Genomic DNA, 16,493 nt, shown 5'->3' on the forward strand with positions numbered 1-16,493 from the left:
GGGGAGACACAGGCGAGGTGCCCCGGTTAGCAGTGCTCACAGAGATGGCCCTCACAATGAGACTCTCTTATTTATTGAAACACACGGCGAAATGCATCATTTACATTAACAAACCAACACAACCCAAGGGATTGCTGGGGTATTCTGAGGAAACCCACCAGACACCCAGCCAGATCGTCATTCGTTAGCTCGTTATCGTTACCCAGTATGGAGACAGACCCTTTGGCTGTGCTTAGTGACGCTGACCAAGGTGCAGGCAAACACCATTAACTTTCGACAGGAATCCTGGCTGGCATTGACTGAACAGGCCAAAGGGCCTGATCTGTGTTGCATTATTCTCAGACTCAATGTCTGCCCAAGGATGCACGGGTGTCCAGAGAGGGGTCGCACATCTGGTGAAGGAGCTTGTCGTGTCCATTCTGGGGCAGCTCACTCACCTGAGGTCCCCACTGGACACTCGGCTCCCACCCGTGGCTCCGAGTAGCCGTGTGTATCCGACAGCAGCCACACCCTGGTACACCGCTTCGACAGGCGAGGGTAGTCGGTGACTTCACACCCCAGTGAGATAGGGACACACCTGTCCGACAGGTGAGGGTAGCCGGTGACCTCATACCCAGTACACCGCTTCGACAGGTGAGGGTAGCCAGTGACCTCACACCCCAGTGAGATAGGGACACACCTGTCCGACAGGTGAGGGTAGCCAGTGACCTCACACTCCAGTGAGATAGGGACATGCCTATCCAACAGGTGGGATAAACCAGGGGGAGGGTAGCCAGTGGCCTCACACCCCGGTGAGATAGGGACATGCCTGACCGACAGGTGGGGTAAAGCAGGTGAGGGTAGCTGGTGGCCTCATACCCCGGTGAGGTAGGGCCATGAAGTCAGCTCCGAGGGAGTGGGTGGCTGAGACCTACAGTGAGATCCAATGGCCAGGAAGGCAGTGCTGTAACACCCTGTGGACAGCGAAGGGTACGACAAGGCACAGACATCATGAAATTCTCTCGCAAGGGCTTCCTGCCATCACTGGACACGATGGGAAACACCACATGCCTGTCAGGATACTCCAGACTGGCCCTTCCCATCCATGTACCTGTCAAAATGTCTTTTAAACTACTGCCTACCCCCTCAGCCTCATATCCTCCAGGCAAAACAATCCCAATTACTCGTTACGACTCAAGCCCTCGAGGCCGCTCGTCACGGTAGCCACAAGCACACGTGCTTAGCACAACGCAATTGCCGCTCAGGGAGCCGGAGGTCAGAGTTCAACTCCGAAAGTCACCTGTAAGGAGTCTGTAAGCCCTCCTCGCAGAATGTGCATGTTTTGTCCGGGTGCTCCGGTTTCCGCCACAGTCCAAAGGCGCACCAGTTAGCAGGTTCACAAACAAGAGAAAATCTGCAGATGCTGGAAATCCGAGCTACACACACAAAATGCTGGAGGAGCTCAGCAGGACAGGCAGCATCAATGGGAAAAAAAGAGAGTATACTCAATGGCCAACTGTACTCTTCTCCATAGATGCTACCTGGCCTGCTGAGTTCCTCCAGCATTTTGTGTTGCCAATCTGTAGGTTAATTGGGCTATATAAATTATGCTCAGGTCAAAGCGGGGGTGAATTGCTGGGCGGCGTGGCTCGAAGGACAGGAAGGACAGGAAGGACCTACTCCTCAACAAACAAACACTGACTTACCTCCACCACTGTCACTTTGGCAGCTTTACACATGGTCTGATTGAAGTTGCGTGCTGTCTTCCTGGAATAGGTTGAGAGATCAGTGTTAGACCAGCACAACAAGCTCCAGCACTCAGGAAATGAGAGTGAAACACAGCAATGGCCATCCTGCCACGAGCATCTCCCCAGCATTGCCACTGTAGGTTCTCTGATCTCCCCAGCATTGCCACTGTACGTTCTCTGATCTCCCCAGCATTGCCACTGTAGGTTCTCTGATCTCCCCAGCATTGCCACTGTACGTTCTCTGATCTCCCCAGCATTGCCACTGTACGTTCTCTGATCTCCCCAGCATTGCCACTGTACGTTCTCTGATCTCCCCAGCATTGCCACTGTACGTTCTCTGATCTCCCCAGCATTGCCACTGTACGTTCTCTGATCTCCCCAGCATTGCCACTGTACGTTCTCTGATCTCCCCAGCATTGCCACTGTAGGTTCTCTGATCTCCCCAGCATTGCCACTGTACGTTCTCTGATCTCCCCAGCATTGCCACTGTACGTTCTCTGATCTCCCCAGCATTGCCACTGTACGTTCTCTGATCTCCCCAGCATTGCCACTGTACGTTCTCTGATCTCCCCAGCATTGCCACTGTACGTTCTCTGATCTCCCCAGCATTGCCACTGTACGTTCTCTGATCTCCCCAGCATTGCCACTGTAGGTTCTCTGATCTCCCCAGCATTGCCACTGTACGTTCTCTGATCTCCCCAGCATTGCCACTGTACGTTCTCTGATCTCCCCAGCATTGCCACTGTACGTTCTCTGATCTCCCCAGCATTGCCACTGTACGTTCTCTGATCTCCCCAGCATTGCCACTGTACGTTCTCTGATCTCCCCAGCATTGCCACTGTACGTTCTCTGATCTCCCCAGCATTGCCACTGTACGCTGCCTGCCATTTCATAAACGGATCTCCCCAGCACTGAGGCCATCTTTGGAAGGCAATGCCTCAAACAGGAGGCATCCATCATTCGGGACCCCCATCACACAGGACATGCCCTCTTCTCATTGCTGCCATCAGGGAGGAGGTACAGGAGTCTGAAGACACACACTCAATGATTCAGGAACAGCTTCTTCCCCTCCACCATCAGATTTCTGAATGGATGAGTCCATAAACACTACCTCACTATTTAGTCTTTTTGCTTTCTTTTACACTGTCTTTTACTGTACACACTCCTCACAGGCAGGGAGAACGTACAAACTCCTACTGTAATCTTTTACTGTAATTTATAGTTTTTAATATTAAGATTGCAATGTACGCAGGGGCAAAACAACAAATTTCACAACACATGCTGGTGATATGAAGCCCAATTCTGAAGTCTACACTCCTGCGATAATACCTGCCCAAGGCAGAGGAACGATTCGTACTCCATCGCGGCAATGCCCACGGAGTTCAATCAAAACCGGAAAATTGGGAAACACAGGCTGCATTTCTGGAGAGCTCAGAGAGCCACTGCCCCCCTCCCTGGGTCCTCCCCCAACACCAGAGACCTGGGTTCGACCCCGAAGCCCGGCATTGTCTGTATTCTCGCCAAGCTCCTGTGGGCTTCCCCTGGTGCTCTCGTTTGCTCCACAATCTCAAAGACAAACAAGTCAGTGAGTTAATTGGCCATTTATGTGACGGGGTGAGAATATAGCAACAACTGATAGGAACATTTATTTAAGATATAGAGTGCCCATCCGGCCCACTAAGCCACACTGCCCAGAAACCCAATGATTTAAACCCAGCCTAATCGCAGGATGATTTACAATAACCATTGACCTACTAACCGGTACATCGTCCGACTGAGGGAGGAACCAGAGCACAGACGGGGAGAGCGTACAGACTCCTCACAGACAGCACTGGAAATGAACTTGGAAACCCTGAGATGTAATAGGGTCACACTAACTGCTACTCTACTGTGGCACACCAACGGGGAGAATAAAACGAGTTTAGTGTGGGTTAGAGTAACAGAGTTGATGCAGACTCGATGGGCTGAAGGGCCTGTTTCTGAGCTAAGAATCCAAGTTAATGAATCAGTCAAAGCACTCGTTTTGTTTAAAATAAGATTTTCCACATCCACATTTTATTTTCTGCACATACCGTGTCTGGCCTGCCACTTCACCACAAATCAGACTGCAGCTGAGGGCAAGATTACCTGAAAACGACATTCCCAGCTCGATCCGCCTTCCAAGCCTTAATGAGGGCAAAATCGCCAGTGATTCCCTTCTCCATGATGCAGTGTCGGCCATTAAACTCCCGCACCTAGGAACAAACACCGTCAAACCAGAAAAGCAAGGATGTAACGCCAAGGTTTGGGAAGTAAATCGGTCAGCCTGCATTTGGAGTATTGTGATCAGTTTTGGGCCCCTTATCGAAGGGTATGGTGTTGTTGGAAAGGGTTTGGAGGAGGTTCATTCAAATAAAAAGACCCTTACCTCTCTGGGCTCACTCGCTATGCAGACGCTGCCATCCTTGTTGTACTTAATGGGGGCGCCACCTTCTTCAATAAGCGTGCCGTACGCTGTCGGAGTAAAGAACGCAGGGATACCTGCCCCTCCAGCCCGGATTCTCTCGGCCAAAGTTCCCTGCGGGGATGAAGTGGATGAACAGGCGGTCGGTCAGGAGGGGTCACCTGAACACAGACGAGGCCAAACAAAGTGGATGCACGGTCACCTTCGAAACTGCCATCGATTCTGGAACGTTTTCTCACACACTGAAGGGAGGCAAATGTTACCAAACCATTCAAGGAAGGAGTGAGGGAGAAAACCAGGGAACGACAGAGCTGTTCACAACATCAGTAGCAGGGAACGATTCTTAATGAAGTGCTCAGAGACCGGGCAGGGTCAGCACGAACTGACGAAAGGGCAAATGGGGTTACCAAGGTAGAGTGTCACCACTACAGATCGCTTCACCATTTGGAAATCAGGTTCGACAAGATTGTTGGCACTGCTGTTTTTGAGGTTGTAATTAGTGGATTAAATAAGGTCAGACCTGTTGCTATGGATTATTTCATTAACTTCAGCTGAGTCATCAAACCTCGCAATCCTCGGAAGGGAGGGACTGAGAGGCTTGAAGACATCAGCTAGAGGCTGAAAGTTCAGGTGAGGAGGCAAGGGAGCTGTCGTGGTGACAGTTACGGGCTGTCCCCAGCACATCCTCAGACTGAATTGGTCTTTGATACAAGCAACACAGTTCACTATACATTTCAATGTACAGTGCAGGACTGGTAGAAAGGGAGGTCAGTTATCCCATGGACCTTGTCTGCACTTCTGCCCCAGTAAAGCAGCCAACAGAATCAAAACCCTAGCCACCCCAGACATTCTCTCTTTCCCCCTCCCATTAGGGAGAAGATACAAAAGCCTGGAAGCACAGAGCACCGGGCTCAAGGAGAGCTTCTACGCTGCTAAGACCAATGAGCAGAATGCTTCTACAATGAAATGTTCAACCTCACAATCTACGTCAGGATCTTGCACCTTATCGTCTGCCTGCACTGCACTCTCTCTGTATCCCTTTACTCTGCATTCCGTTATTGTTTCCCCTCAAGGCACTGTGTTTTTTTTGAACAATATTTTTATTGAATTTTACATATATTTCACATATACAAGTAAACAATAATAATAGTCATAGTCATACTTTATTGATCCCGGGGGAAATTGGTTTTTGTTACAGTTGCACCATAAATAATAAATAGTAATAGAACCATAAATAGTTAAATAGTAATATGTAAATTATGCCAGTAAATTATGAAATAAATCCAGGACCAGCCTATTGGCTCAGGGTGTCTGACCCTCCAAGGGAGGAGTTGTAAAGTTTGATGGCCACAGGCAGGAATGACTTCCTATGACGCTCTGTGTTGCATCTCGGTGGAATGAGTCTCTGGCTGAATGTACTCCTGTGCCCAACCAGTACATTATGTGGTGGATGAGAGACATTGTCCAAGATGGCACACAACTTAGACAGCATCCTCTTTTCAGACACCACCGTGACAGAGTCCAGTTCCATCCCCACAACATCACTGGCCTTACGAATGAGTTTGTTGATTCTGTTGGTGTCTGTTACCCTCAGCCTGCTGCCCCAGCACACAACAGCTAACATGATTGCACTGGCCACCACAGACTCGTAGAACATCCTCAGCATCGTCCGGCAGATGTCAAAGGACCTCAGTCTCCTCCGGAAATAGAGAGGGCTCTGACCCTTCTTGTAGACAGCCTCAGTGTTCTTTGACCAGTCCAGTTTATTGTCAATTCATATCCCCAGGTATTTGTAATCCTCCACCATGTCCACACTGACCCCCTGGATGGAAACAGGGGTCACTGGTACCTTAGCTCTCCTCAGGTCTACCACCAGCTCCTTAGTCTTTTTCACATTAAGCTGCGGATAATTCTGCTCACACCATGTGACAAAGTTTCCTACCGTAGCCCTGTATTCAGCCTCATCTCCCTTGCTGATGCATCCAGCTATGGCAGCATCATCAAAAAACTTCTGAAGATGACAAGACTCTGTACAGTAGTTGAACTCCGAGGTGTAATTAAACTTAATTAAACTAAATAGTGAAACATGTCCTCATGTTTTTCACAATCAAAGGAAAAGAGATATAACATTTCACATACTTCACATATTTAATAAAGAAATAAAATAAAAACACATCAGAAAAAAACCCCAGAAGCTCTCAACAGCACAGTTATTTCAAAAAGACTGCACCTTGACGTCCAAGAAACTCCAATAAAGGTTTCTACACTTATTCAAATTCTCCTGCCCTTCCCTTGGTTATTCAAGTCAGTCTCTCCAATACAAGATGCCATCTCCTTTACCCATACATGTATCGAAGGTATTTCCACTTTTCTCCAAGATAAAGCTGTCATCCTCCTGGCCTGTAGGAGTCCAAAGTCAATTAAAGTTGACTGCTTTGGAGTAACAGTAAAGCTCTTTGTATATATACCTAGTACACACATTTTTGCTTGGTGAGGCACCTTTACTCCAACAATCTCAGATATAGTCTGAACAACTGTTTTCCAGTATTTTTAAAATTTTGGACAGTCCCATACACAGTGAAACAGAGTACCCTTTTCTTCTAACATTTAACACAAGTGTCCGGGATGTCAGGGGACCAACGGTTCAGTTTGACCAGGGTAATATAAGTTCTTGTTAACCATTTATATTGTAATAGCATCACTCTTATTAATTGACTGTTTTGGGGTTTTTAAACATGCCATTTCCCACTCAGTTTCCTCTATGTCCTCTTGAACATCCAGTCTCCATGTCTCCAGCCTGTCAATGGTGGACTCCTTACCATAGGACATCAAAAATGTATAGAACAAAGAAATCTGACTTCTCCCTTTTAGGCTTAGAAGTGTGAGATTTTCAAGATGTGATAGTGGTGGTTCAGATATTAAATGCTTATATTTTGATAGTATGAAATGCTTCAGTTGCAAATATTTAAAAAAGCGTTTTTAGGAATATGGTATGTCTGACACAATAGCTCAAATAAGCTTACCATTTATGCATAGGTCCTCTATTTTCTGCACACCTTTGTCTGCCCAGATTCTGAAACCACCATCTGCTCTTCCTGCCCTGAAGTATGTGTTGCCCCATATTGGGGAGAAGCGAGAGATGGGAGGAGTATCTTTAATATGCTGATGTGCTTTATACCAGATATCAATAGTGTTTTTGAGGAAAGGGTTCTCGGTTGTTCTTTTCAGATTTCTCGGGTCTGCAGAGCATAGACAGAGCTTTAATGGGCGGTTTGGTACTGATGCCTGTTCAATATTCACCCAGGCTGGAAGGGCCTCCATTGAGAAATAAAACATTGCAGAACGTAACTAAGCAGACCAATATACTATTTCACGTTCGGGAGCCGTAGCCCTCCCCTTTCATAAGGCAGGTATAGCAGCCTAAGTCTCAGTCTAGATTTTTTATTATTCCAAATTAATTTACTAAAAATACTATTAAGCTTATCAAAAAATGATTTTGGTAGTGGGAGAGGAAGTGATTGAAAAAGGTATAGAAATTTTGGTAATATATTAATTTTGATCGTGTTTATATGGCCAGTCATTGATATGGGCATTGTTATCCATCAATCCAACGTCTCTTTCACTTCATCCACTAGTGGGTTATAGTTTGTTGGGACGATCGTTTTAATTTCAGGGGTAATTTTGACGCCAAGGTGGGTAAATCCTTCCTTTGCATTTATAAATGGGTTTTTTATGACTGGTTTCAGTCTTTCTTCTTGTTTCGAGTTGTTAATGTTATAACCAGAGAACTGCCCAAACAATTCAATCTGTTGCATTAAGTTTGGAATACTGATGGATAAATTTGTTAAAAAAACAATCACGTCGTCAGCATATACGGATATTCTATGTTCCTGTTCTCCTCGCTGGATGCCCGACAGGCCTGTCTGCGTTCTTATTGCATTAGCCAGGGGTTCTATGGCCGGTATAAACAACATCGGTGACAAAGGACATCCCTGGCGAGTAGATCACTCCAAGATGACTGGTTTAGAAACTATACTATTTGTTAAGTCACTGGCTATTGGATTTGTATATAAAATCAGAATCCATTTAAGGAAGTTCTTTCCCAATCCAAATCTAGCCAATACATTAAATAAATATGGCCATTTTATTCTATCGAAGGGCTGCCGAGCAACCAGTGATATTACTGCTGTATCTTTAGTGTCAAATTTTTCATGAATTATGTTAAGAGCTCTTCTAATATTATGGAATCCTTGGCGTTTTTGCACAAAACCATTCTGATCATTATGAGTTAAATGTGGGATACAAGGATCCAATCTTCTTGCTAAGGCTTTACAAAATACTTTTGTGTCGGATCCAATTAGACTTATTGGTCTAAATGAGGAACATTCTGTAGTTGGTTTGCCTGGTTGCAAGATCAGCGTTATCATTGCCAGCCTTAAAGAGGGTGGGAGAGTTCCATTCTGATAAGATTCGTCATACATATTTATGTGTGCAACTAGTAATTTTTCTTGAAATGATTTGTAGAATTCAATTGGTACGCCGGCAGGCCCTGACACTTTACCACTGTTAACATTTTGGATAGCCTGCAAAGGGGACCAATATCCTGGCGGGAAGGTTTAATAGATCTGTTAGGGAGGGTTTAAACTATTTTGGCAGGGGGATGGGAACCAGAATGATAGAGCGGAGGAGGGGGAAAACAGAAATAAATCTAAGATAGTGAGCAGTAAAGATGTCAGGAAGGACAGGCAGGTGATGGGGCAAATTTGTAGCCATTGGGATGAGTTGCAGTGCAATCAAAGCAAAAAGTACCAAATACTGGTCTTAAGGTGTTATACTTAAATGCACGCAGCATAAGGAATAAGGTGGATGATCTTGTCGTACAGCTACAGATTGGCAGGTATGATATTGTGGTCATCACGGAGACGTGACTAAAGGATGCATGTCTCTGGGAGCTGAACGTCCAAGGATACACGGTGTATCAGAAGGATAGGAAGGTAGGCAGAGGGGGAGGTCTGGCTTTATTGGTAAGAAATGATATTAAATCATTAGAAAGAGGTGACATAGGATCAGAAGGTGCAGAATCTTTATAGGTTGAGCTAAGAAATCACAGGGGTAAAAGGACCCTGATGGCAGTTATATATAGGCCTCCAAACAGCTGCAGGGATGTGGACTACAAATTACAACAGGAAATGGAAAAGGCTTGTCAGAAGGGCAGTGTTATGATAATTGTGGGGGATTTTAACATGCAAGTAGATTGGGAAAATCAGGTCGGCACTGGATCTCAAGAGAGAGAATTTGTAGAATGTCTGCGAGATGGCTTTTTAGAACAGCTTGTTGTTGAGCCCACTAAGGGATCGGCTGTACTGGATTGGGTATTGTGTAATGAACCGGAGGTGATTGGAGAGATTAAGGTGAAGGAACCCTTGGGGGACAGTGTTCATAACATGATTGAGTTCACTGTGAAGTTTGAGAAAGAGAAGCCGAAATCTGATGTGTCGGTGTTTCAGTGGAGTAAAGGAAATTACAGTGGCATGAGAGAGGAACTGGTCAAAGTTGACTGGAAAGGGACACTGGCGGGAAAGACAGCACAGCAGCAGTGGTTGGAGTTTATGCGAGAAGTGAGGAAGGTGCAAGACAGATATATTCCAAAAAAGAAGAAATTTTCAAATGGAAAAAGGATGCAACCGTGGCTGACAAGAGAAGTCAAAGCCAAAGTTAAAGCAAAGGAGAGGGCATACAAGGAAACAAAAATTAGTGGGAAGACAGAGGATTGGGAAGTTTTTAAAACCTTACAAAAGGAAACTAAGAAGGTCATTAAGAGGGAAAAGATGAACTATGAAAGGAAGCTAGCAAATAATATCAAAGAGGATACTAAAAGCTTTTTCATGTATATAAAGAGTAAAAGACAGGTGAGGGTAGATATAGGACCGATAGAAAATGATGCTGGAGAAATTGTAATGGGAGATGAGGAGATGGCGGAGGAACTGAACCAGTATTTTGAATTATTCTTCACTGAGGAAGACATCAGCAGTACACCGGACACTCAAGGGTGGCAGGGAAGAGAAGTGTGCGCAGTCACAATTACAACAGAGAAAGTACTCAGGAAGCTGAATAGTCTAGGGGTAGATAAATCTCCCGGACCAGATGGAATGCACCCTCGTGTTCTGAAGCAAGTAACTGTGGAGATTGCGGAGGCATTAGTGATGATCTTTCAAAAGTCAATAGATTCTGGCATGGTTCCGGAGGACTGGAAGATTGCAAATGTCAATCCGCTATTTAAGAAGGGGGCAAGGAAGCAAAAAGGAACTTTGATGTGTGTTGAAGGAAATTATAGACCGGTTAGTGCGCATGCGCCGGTCGTGCAAGCAACCTGGTACAGCCGTTCCGATCCATTCTTACTTTCTTCTTCTTACTTTTTAATTTACGTTATTTTTTGTTTTTTTTTTCTCACGGTAACACGTCGAAGCTGCACCCTCCCTAACATGCTGGTAGAGAGAGTTTTATTTGGGTTTTTTTTAGCTCTGGAAATGGTTATATTCCGACACGCGGGACAGAAGCAAGGTCGCATTGTGTATTCCAGCTAATGCCGGCTGGTTTAGCGAACAGAGCAGTGGACACCCCCGCTGAAATCCGGAGGAAAACACACAGAGGGGGATCACAAAGCCGAGGAAAGAGGACCGGGTCAAGACAACAGAGACTTTTGGAGAAGAGGAGTTCGGTGGGTAATACCATTCCGGCTGACCAGAAGTGCACTGAGAACGGTAAGCGTAAAGGAGTTGGGTGCTTACTGATCTGGTTAACAACAGATGGTGCAATCTGGGGCATATTACGATCAAGGAATGTGTTTGCAGACTGGATATTGAACTTTTTACTGTTGGACTTTGGCCATATTCCACCGAGATACAACACTGGGCGGCACGGGAGGTCGTACCTGCCTGTGGCCATCGAACATGCAGCTCCTCCCGTGGAGGGTCAGACACCCTGAGCCAATAGACTGGTCCTGGACTTATTTCCATCTGGCATAGTTTGTATTTTGTTGTTTGATTGTTGGGGGTTTTTTGTATTGCTATATTTATGCTCTATTCTTGGGTGGTGCGGCTGTAACGAAACCAAATTTCCCTCGTGATTAATAAAGTATATCTATCTAACTATTTAGCTTGATATTGGTGGTTGGGAAATTGTTGGAGTCGATTGTCAAGGATGAGGTTACAGAGTACCTGGAGGCATATGACAAGATAGGCAGAACTCAGCATGGTTTTCTTAAAGGAAAATCCTGCCTGACAAACCTATTACAATTTTTTGAGGAAATTACAAGTAGGCTAGACAAGGGAGATGCAATGGATGTTGTATATTTGGATTTTCAGAAGGCCTTTGACAAGGTGCCACACATGAGGCTGCTTAACAAGATAAGAGCCCATGGAATTACGGGAAAGTTACATACGTGGATAGAGCGTTGGCCGATTGGCAGGAAACAGATAAAGGGATCCTATTCTGGTTGGCTGCTGGTTACCAGTGGTGTTCCACAGGGGTCCGTGTTGGGGCCGCTTCTTTTTACATTGTACATCAACGATTTGGATTATGGAATAGATGGCTTTGTGGCTAAGTTTGCTGACGATACGAAGATAGGTGGAGGGGCCGGTAGTGCTGAGGAAACAGAGAGTCTGCAGAGAGACTTGGATAGATTGGGAGAATGGGCAAAGAAGTGGCAAATGAAATACAATGTTGGAAAGTGTATGCTTATGCACTTTGGCAGAAGAAATAAACGGGCAGGTTATATATTTAAATAGGGAGAGAATTCAAAGTTCTGAGATGCAACGGGACTTGGGAGTCCTCGTGCAGGATACCCTTAAGATTAACCTCCAGGTTGAGTCGGTGGTGAAGAAGGCGAATGCAATGTTGGCATTCATTTCTAGAGGAATAGAGTATAGGAGCAGGGATGTGATGTTGAGGCTCTATAAGGCACTGGTAAGACCTCACTTGGAGTACTGTGGGCAGTTTTGGGCTCCTTATTTAAGAAAGGATGTGCTGACGTTGGAGAGGGTACAGAGAAGATTCACTAGAATGATTCCGGGAATGAGAGGGTTAACATTTGAGGAACGTTTGTCCGCTCTTGGACTGTATTCCTTGGAGTTCAGAAGAATGAGGGGGAGATCTCATAGAAACATTTTGAATGTTGAAAGGCATGGACAGAGTGGATGTGGCAAAGTTGTTTCCCATGATGGGGGAGTCTAGTACGAGAGGGCATGACTTAACGATTGAAGGGCACCCATTCAGAACAGAAATGCGAAGAAATTTTTTTAGCCAGAGGGCGGTGAACCCGTGGAATTTGTTGCCACGGGCAGCAGTGGAGGCCAAGTCACTGGGTGTATTTAAGGCAGAGATTGATAGGTATCTGAGTAGCCAAGGCATCAAAGGTTATGGTGAGAAGGCAGGGGAGTGGGACTAAAGTGGGAGAACGGATCAGCTCATGATAAAATGGGGGAGCAGACTCGATGGGCCGAATGGCCGACTTCTGCTCCTTTGTCTTATGGTCTTATGATAACCCTTCAATTGTTAAACCTCTAACTCCTTTTTTGCATCTTCTGTCAGTGTCTGGAATTGAAACTGATCAAGAAATATATCCCGTTCTTCTGAGGCTTAGGGGCATTTTGATCTATATAAATGTTCACAAAATTCTCTAAAACTGTTATTAATTTCCAATGGACCTACTGTTAGGCTTCCTGAAGAGGTTATTATACTGTTAATTGCTCTATCAGAATGAGTTTTCTTTCTTTTTTTTAAATTCTCCATGCCAAACGTTTCCCAGCTTCTTCTCCTCGATTGTAATAAGATTGCTTCAGCCACATTAAACTTTTTGCAGCTTAATCAGCAGATAATTTATTATATTTGGCTCTCAAAGGTAGCAGATCTCTTTGTTTTGTTAGATCATCCCTTTCATTTAGTTTTATCTCTAAAGATTTAATTTGTTTTTCCGAAGTTTCCATCTCTATTTTTTGTTGTTTGGCCTTGGAGCTTGTATAACTGATGATTTCTCCTCTAATATATGCCTTGAATGCCTCCCATCTCGTGCTGGCACTAGTTTGATCTGTATTTAACTCAAAATAACTACCTATTTTAGTTCCCACAAGTTTAACAAAGTCTGGGTTTTGTAGCCATCTCACCGGAAATTGCCAGTTAGGGGGACCGTGAGTAAATTTCTCTCTATGAATACTTAATGAAATAGCAATACGGTCACTTATTACTGTGCTATCATACCAGCAACTTTTAATTTTTGATAAGAGCTCTCTTGAGACAAGAAAATAATACGAGAGCGAGATTTACATATACTTGAGTGACAAGAGTATTCTATTTTGCCAGGGGTTTGTTCTCTCCATACTTCTAGCAAATTTATATCCACAATGTATTGTTTTAGTAATTTTCTAGTTTGTGCCTTATAGGTATCACAGCCTATAGACCGATCGATTGCTGGGTTTAAAGTGCAATTAAAGTCTCCTCCAATGACATAAAAGCCTCGTAAAGTGGACAAGGTAAGGAAGAAGTCTTCAAAAAATTTAGGATAGTCTTCATTTGGGCCATATATACTGACTAGGTTTAATGTGAAAAAGAGGATATTACCTTGCAGAATAACACACCTTCCGGATGAGTCCTGGATTGTTTTCATAATTTGAAATGGTATCATTCTCTGAATAAGAATAAGTACACCTCTAACATAGTTGTTGTAAGTTGGGTATATTACTTGGCCAGGCCATCTATTCCATACCAATTTCATATCTGAAACTGTCAGATGGGTTTCTTGAAGAAAAATTATTTTGGACTTATCTATTTGACCTTATTCATAACCTGTTTCAATTTGGTTAACTTCTTGAGTCCCCTAACATTCCAGCTCATGACTTTTATATTAAAGATAATCTGAGTGCTCGTCTGTTCCATATATAGTACATGTCAACTATAGCAGGAAAAGGAGTAAGAAATATTACTGCTGTGTTGGGTGCACGACATATAGAAAAACAAAAAAAACGCATATACATTTACACATATAGACACTTGAACTCTTGAATCCCCCCCCCCTTACTCAAAACAAAGAACTGCAGAGCTTGTGCTGATCCACTCTATGGAGGGGCAAACAGCCATCAACCATGCATCTTACTACATCTTAGAACATTATGTACTCAACCCACTTAGCATAAAAATAAAGTCAAAATAGCCACTGAACTGTATTGCCAGTATTGCCTGTTATAAATGTTCATTCAGTCCATGGAAGTCCCATCTCAATAAAATTAAGGTTTCAACAAGCAAAAATATTGTAAATAATAAAAATAGGCAAAATAATAATGCTATTCTGCTGGTATAAACAACCTCAAGTACCACACATCAAAGTTGCTGGTGAACGCAGCAGGCCAAGCAGCATCTTCAGGAAGAGGTACAGTCGACATTTCAGGCCGAGAACCTTCGTCAGGACTAACTGAAGGAAGAGTGAGTAAGGGATTTGAAAGCTGGAGGGGGAGGGGGAGATGCAAAATGATAGGAGAAGACAGGAGGGGGAGGGATAGAGCCGAGAGCTGGACAGGTGATTGGCAAAAGGGGATACGAGAGGATCATGGGACAGGAGGTCCGGGAAGAAAGACAAGGGGGGGGGGTGACCCAGAGGATGGGCAAGAGGTATATTCAGAGGGACAGAGGGAGAAAAAGGAGAGTGAGAGAAAGAATGTGTGCATAAAAATGAGTAACAGATGGGGTACGAGGGGGAGGTGGGGCCTTAGCCGAAGTTAGAGAAGTCGATGTTCATGCCATCAGGTTGGAGGCTACCCAGACGGAATATAAGGTGTTGTTCCTCCAACCTGAGTGTGGCTTCATCTTTACAGTAGAGGAGGCCGTGGATAGACATGTCAGAATGGGAATGGGATGTGGAATTAAAATGTGTGGCCACTGGGAGATCCTGCTTTCTCTGGCGGACAGAGCGTAGATGTTCAGCAAAGCGGTCTCCCAGTCTGCGTCGGGTCTCACCAATATATAAAAGGCCACATCGGGAGCACCGGACGCAGTATATCACCCCAGTCGACTCACAGGTGAAGTGTTGCCTCACCTGGAAGGACTGTTTGGGGCCCTGAATGGTGGTAAGGGAGGAAGTGTAAGGGCATGTGTAGCACTTGTTCCGCTTACACGGATAAGTGCCAGGAGGGAGATCAGTGGGAAGGGATGGGGGGGACGAATGGACTAGGGAGTTGTGTAGGGAGCGATCCCTGCGGAATGCAGAGAGAGGGGGGGAGGGAAAGATGTGCTTAGTGGTGGGATCCCGATGGAGGTGGCGGAAGTTACGGAGAATAATATGTTGGACCCGGAGGCTGGTGGGGTGGTAGGTGAGGACCAGGGGAACCCTATTCCTAGTGGGGTGGTGGGAGGATGGAGTGAGAGCAGATGTACGTGAAATGGGGGAGATGCGTTTAAGAGCAGAGTTGATAGTGGAGGAAGGGAAGCCCCTTTCTTTAAAAAAGGAAGACATCTCCCTCGTCCTAAAATGAAAAGCCTCATCCTGAGAGCAGATGCGGCGGAGACGGAGGAATTGCGAGAAGGGGATGGCGTTTTTGCAAGAGACAGGGTGAGAAGAGGAATAGTCCAGATAGCTGTGAGAGTCAGTAGGCTTATAGTAGACATCAGTGGATAAGCTGTCTCCAGAGACAGAGACAGAAAGATCTAGAAAGGGGAGGGAGGTGTCGGAAATGGACCAGGTAAACTTGAGGGCAGGGTGAAAGTTGGAGGCAAAGTTAATAAAGTCAACGAGTTCTGCATGCGTGCAGGAAGCAGCGCCAATGCAGTCGTCGATGTAGCGAAGGAAAAGTGGGGGACAGATACCAGAATAGGCACGGAACATAGATTGTTCCACAAACCCAATAAAAAGGCAGGCATAGCTAGGACCCATACGGGTGCCCATAGCTACACCTTTAGTTTGGAGGAAATGGGAGGAGCAAAAGGAGAAATTATTAAGAGTAAGGACTAATTCCGCTAGACGGAGCAGAGTGGTGGTAGAGAGGAACTGATTAGGTCTGGAATCCAAAAAGAAGCGTAGAGCTTTGAGACCTTCCTGATGGGGGATGGAAGTATATAAGGACTGGACATCCATGGTGAAAATAAAGCGGTGGGGGCCAGGGAACTTAAAATCATTGAAAAGTTTAAGAGCGTGAGAAGTGTCACGAACATAGGTCGGAAGGAATTGAACAAGGGGTGATAAAACAGTGTCGAGGTATGCAGAAACGAGTTCGGTGGGGCAGGAGCAAGCTGAGACAATAGGTCGGCCAGGACAGGCAGGTTTGTGGATCTTGGGTAGG

The 16,493-nt window shown here is 45.2% G+C and overlaps 1 protein-coding gene across 3 annotated transcripts in view; it reads right to left on the reverse strand.

The window, feature by feature from the left end:
• LOC134347264 (succinyl-CoA:3-ketoacid coenzyme A transferase 1, mitochondrial-like) overlaps positions 1 to 16,493 on the reverse strand; it is a 183,962-nt gene that overhangs the window by 48,207 nt on the left and 119,262 nt on the right. For all 3 annotated transcript variants that reach the window (XM_063049639.1, XM_063049640.1, XM_063049641.1), the window contains 3 exons: positions 4,135 to 4,284; positions 3,855 to 3,961; positions 1,686 to 1,746 (listed from right to left, as the gene is read on the reverse strand). In XM_063049639.1, coding sequence (XP_062905709.1) covers positions 1,686 to 1,746; positions 3,855 to 3,961; positions 4,135 to 4,284 — 318 coding nt within the window. The remainder of the gene's footprint in view (positions 1 to 1,685; positions 1,747 to 3,854; positions 3,962 to 4,134; positions 4,285 to 16,493) is intronic.

Source organism: Mobula hypostoma, chromosome 5, assembly GCF_963921235.1.
Source record: "Mobula hypostoma chromosome 5, sMobHyp1.1, whole genome shotgun sequence".
In the NCBI taxonomy this organism is placed as follows: domain Eukaryota; kingdom Metazoa; phylum Chordata; class Chondrichthyes; order Myliobatiformes; family Myliobatidae; genus Mobula; species Mobula hypostoma.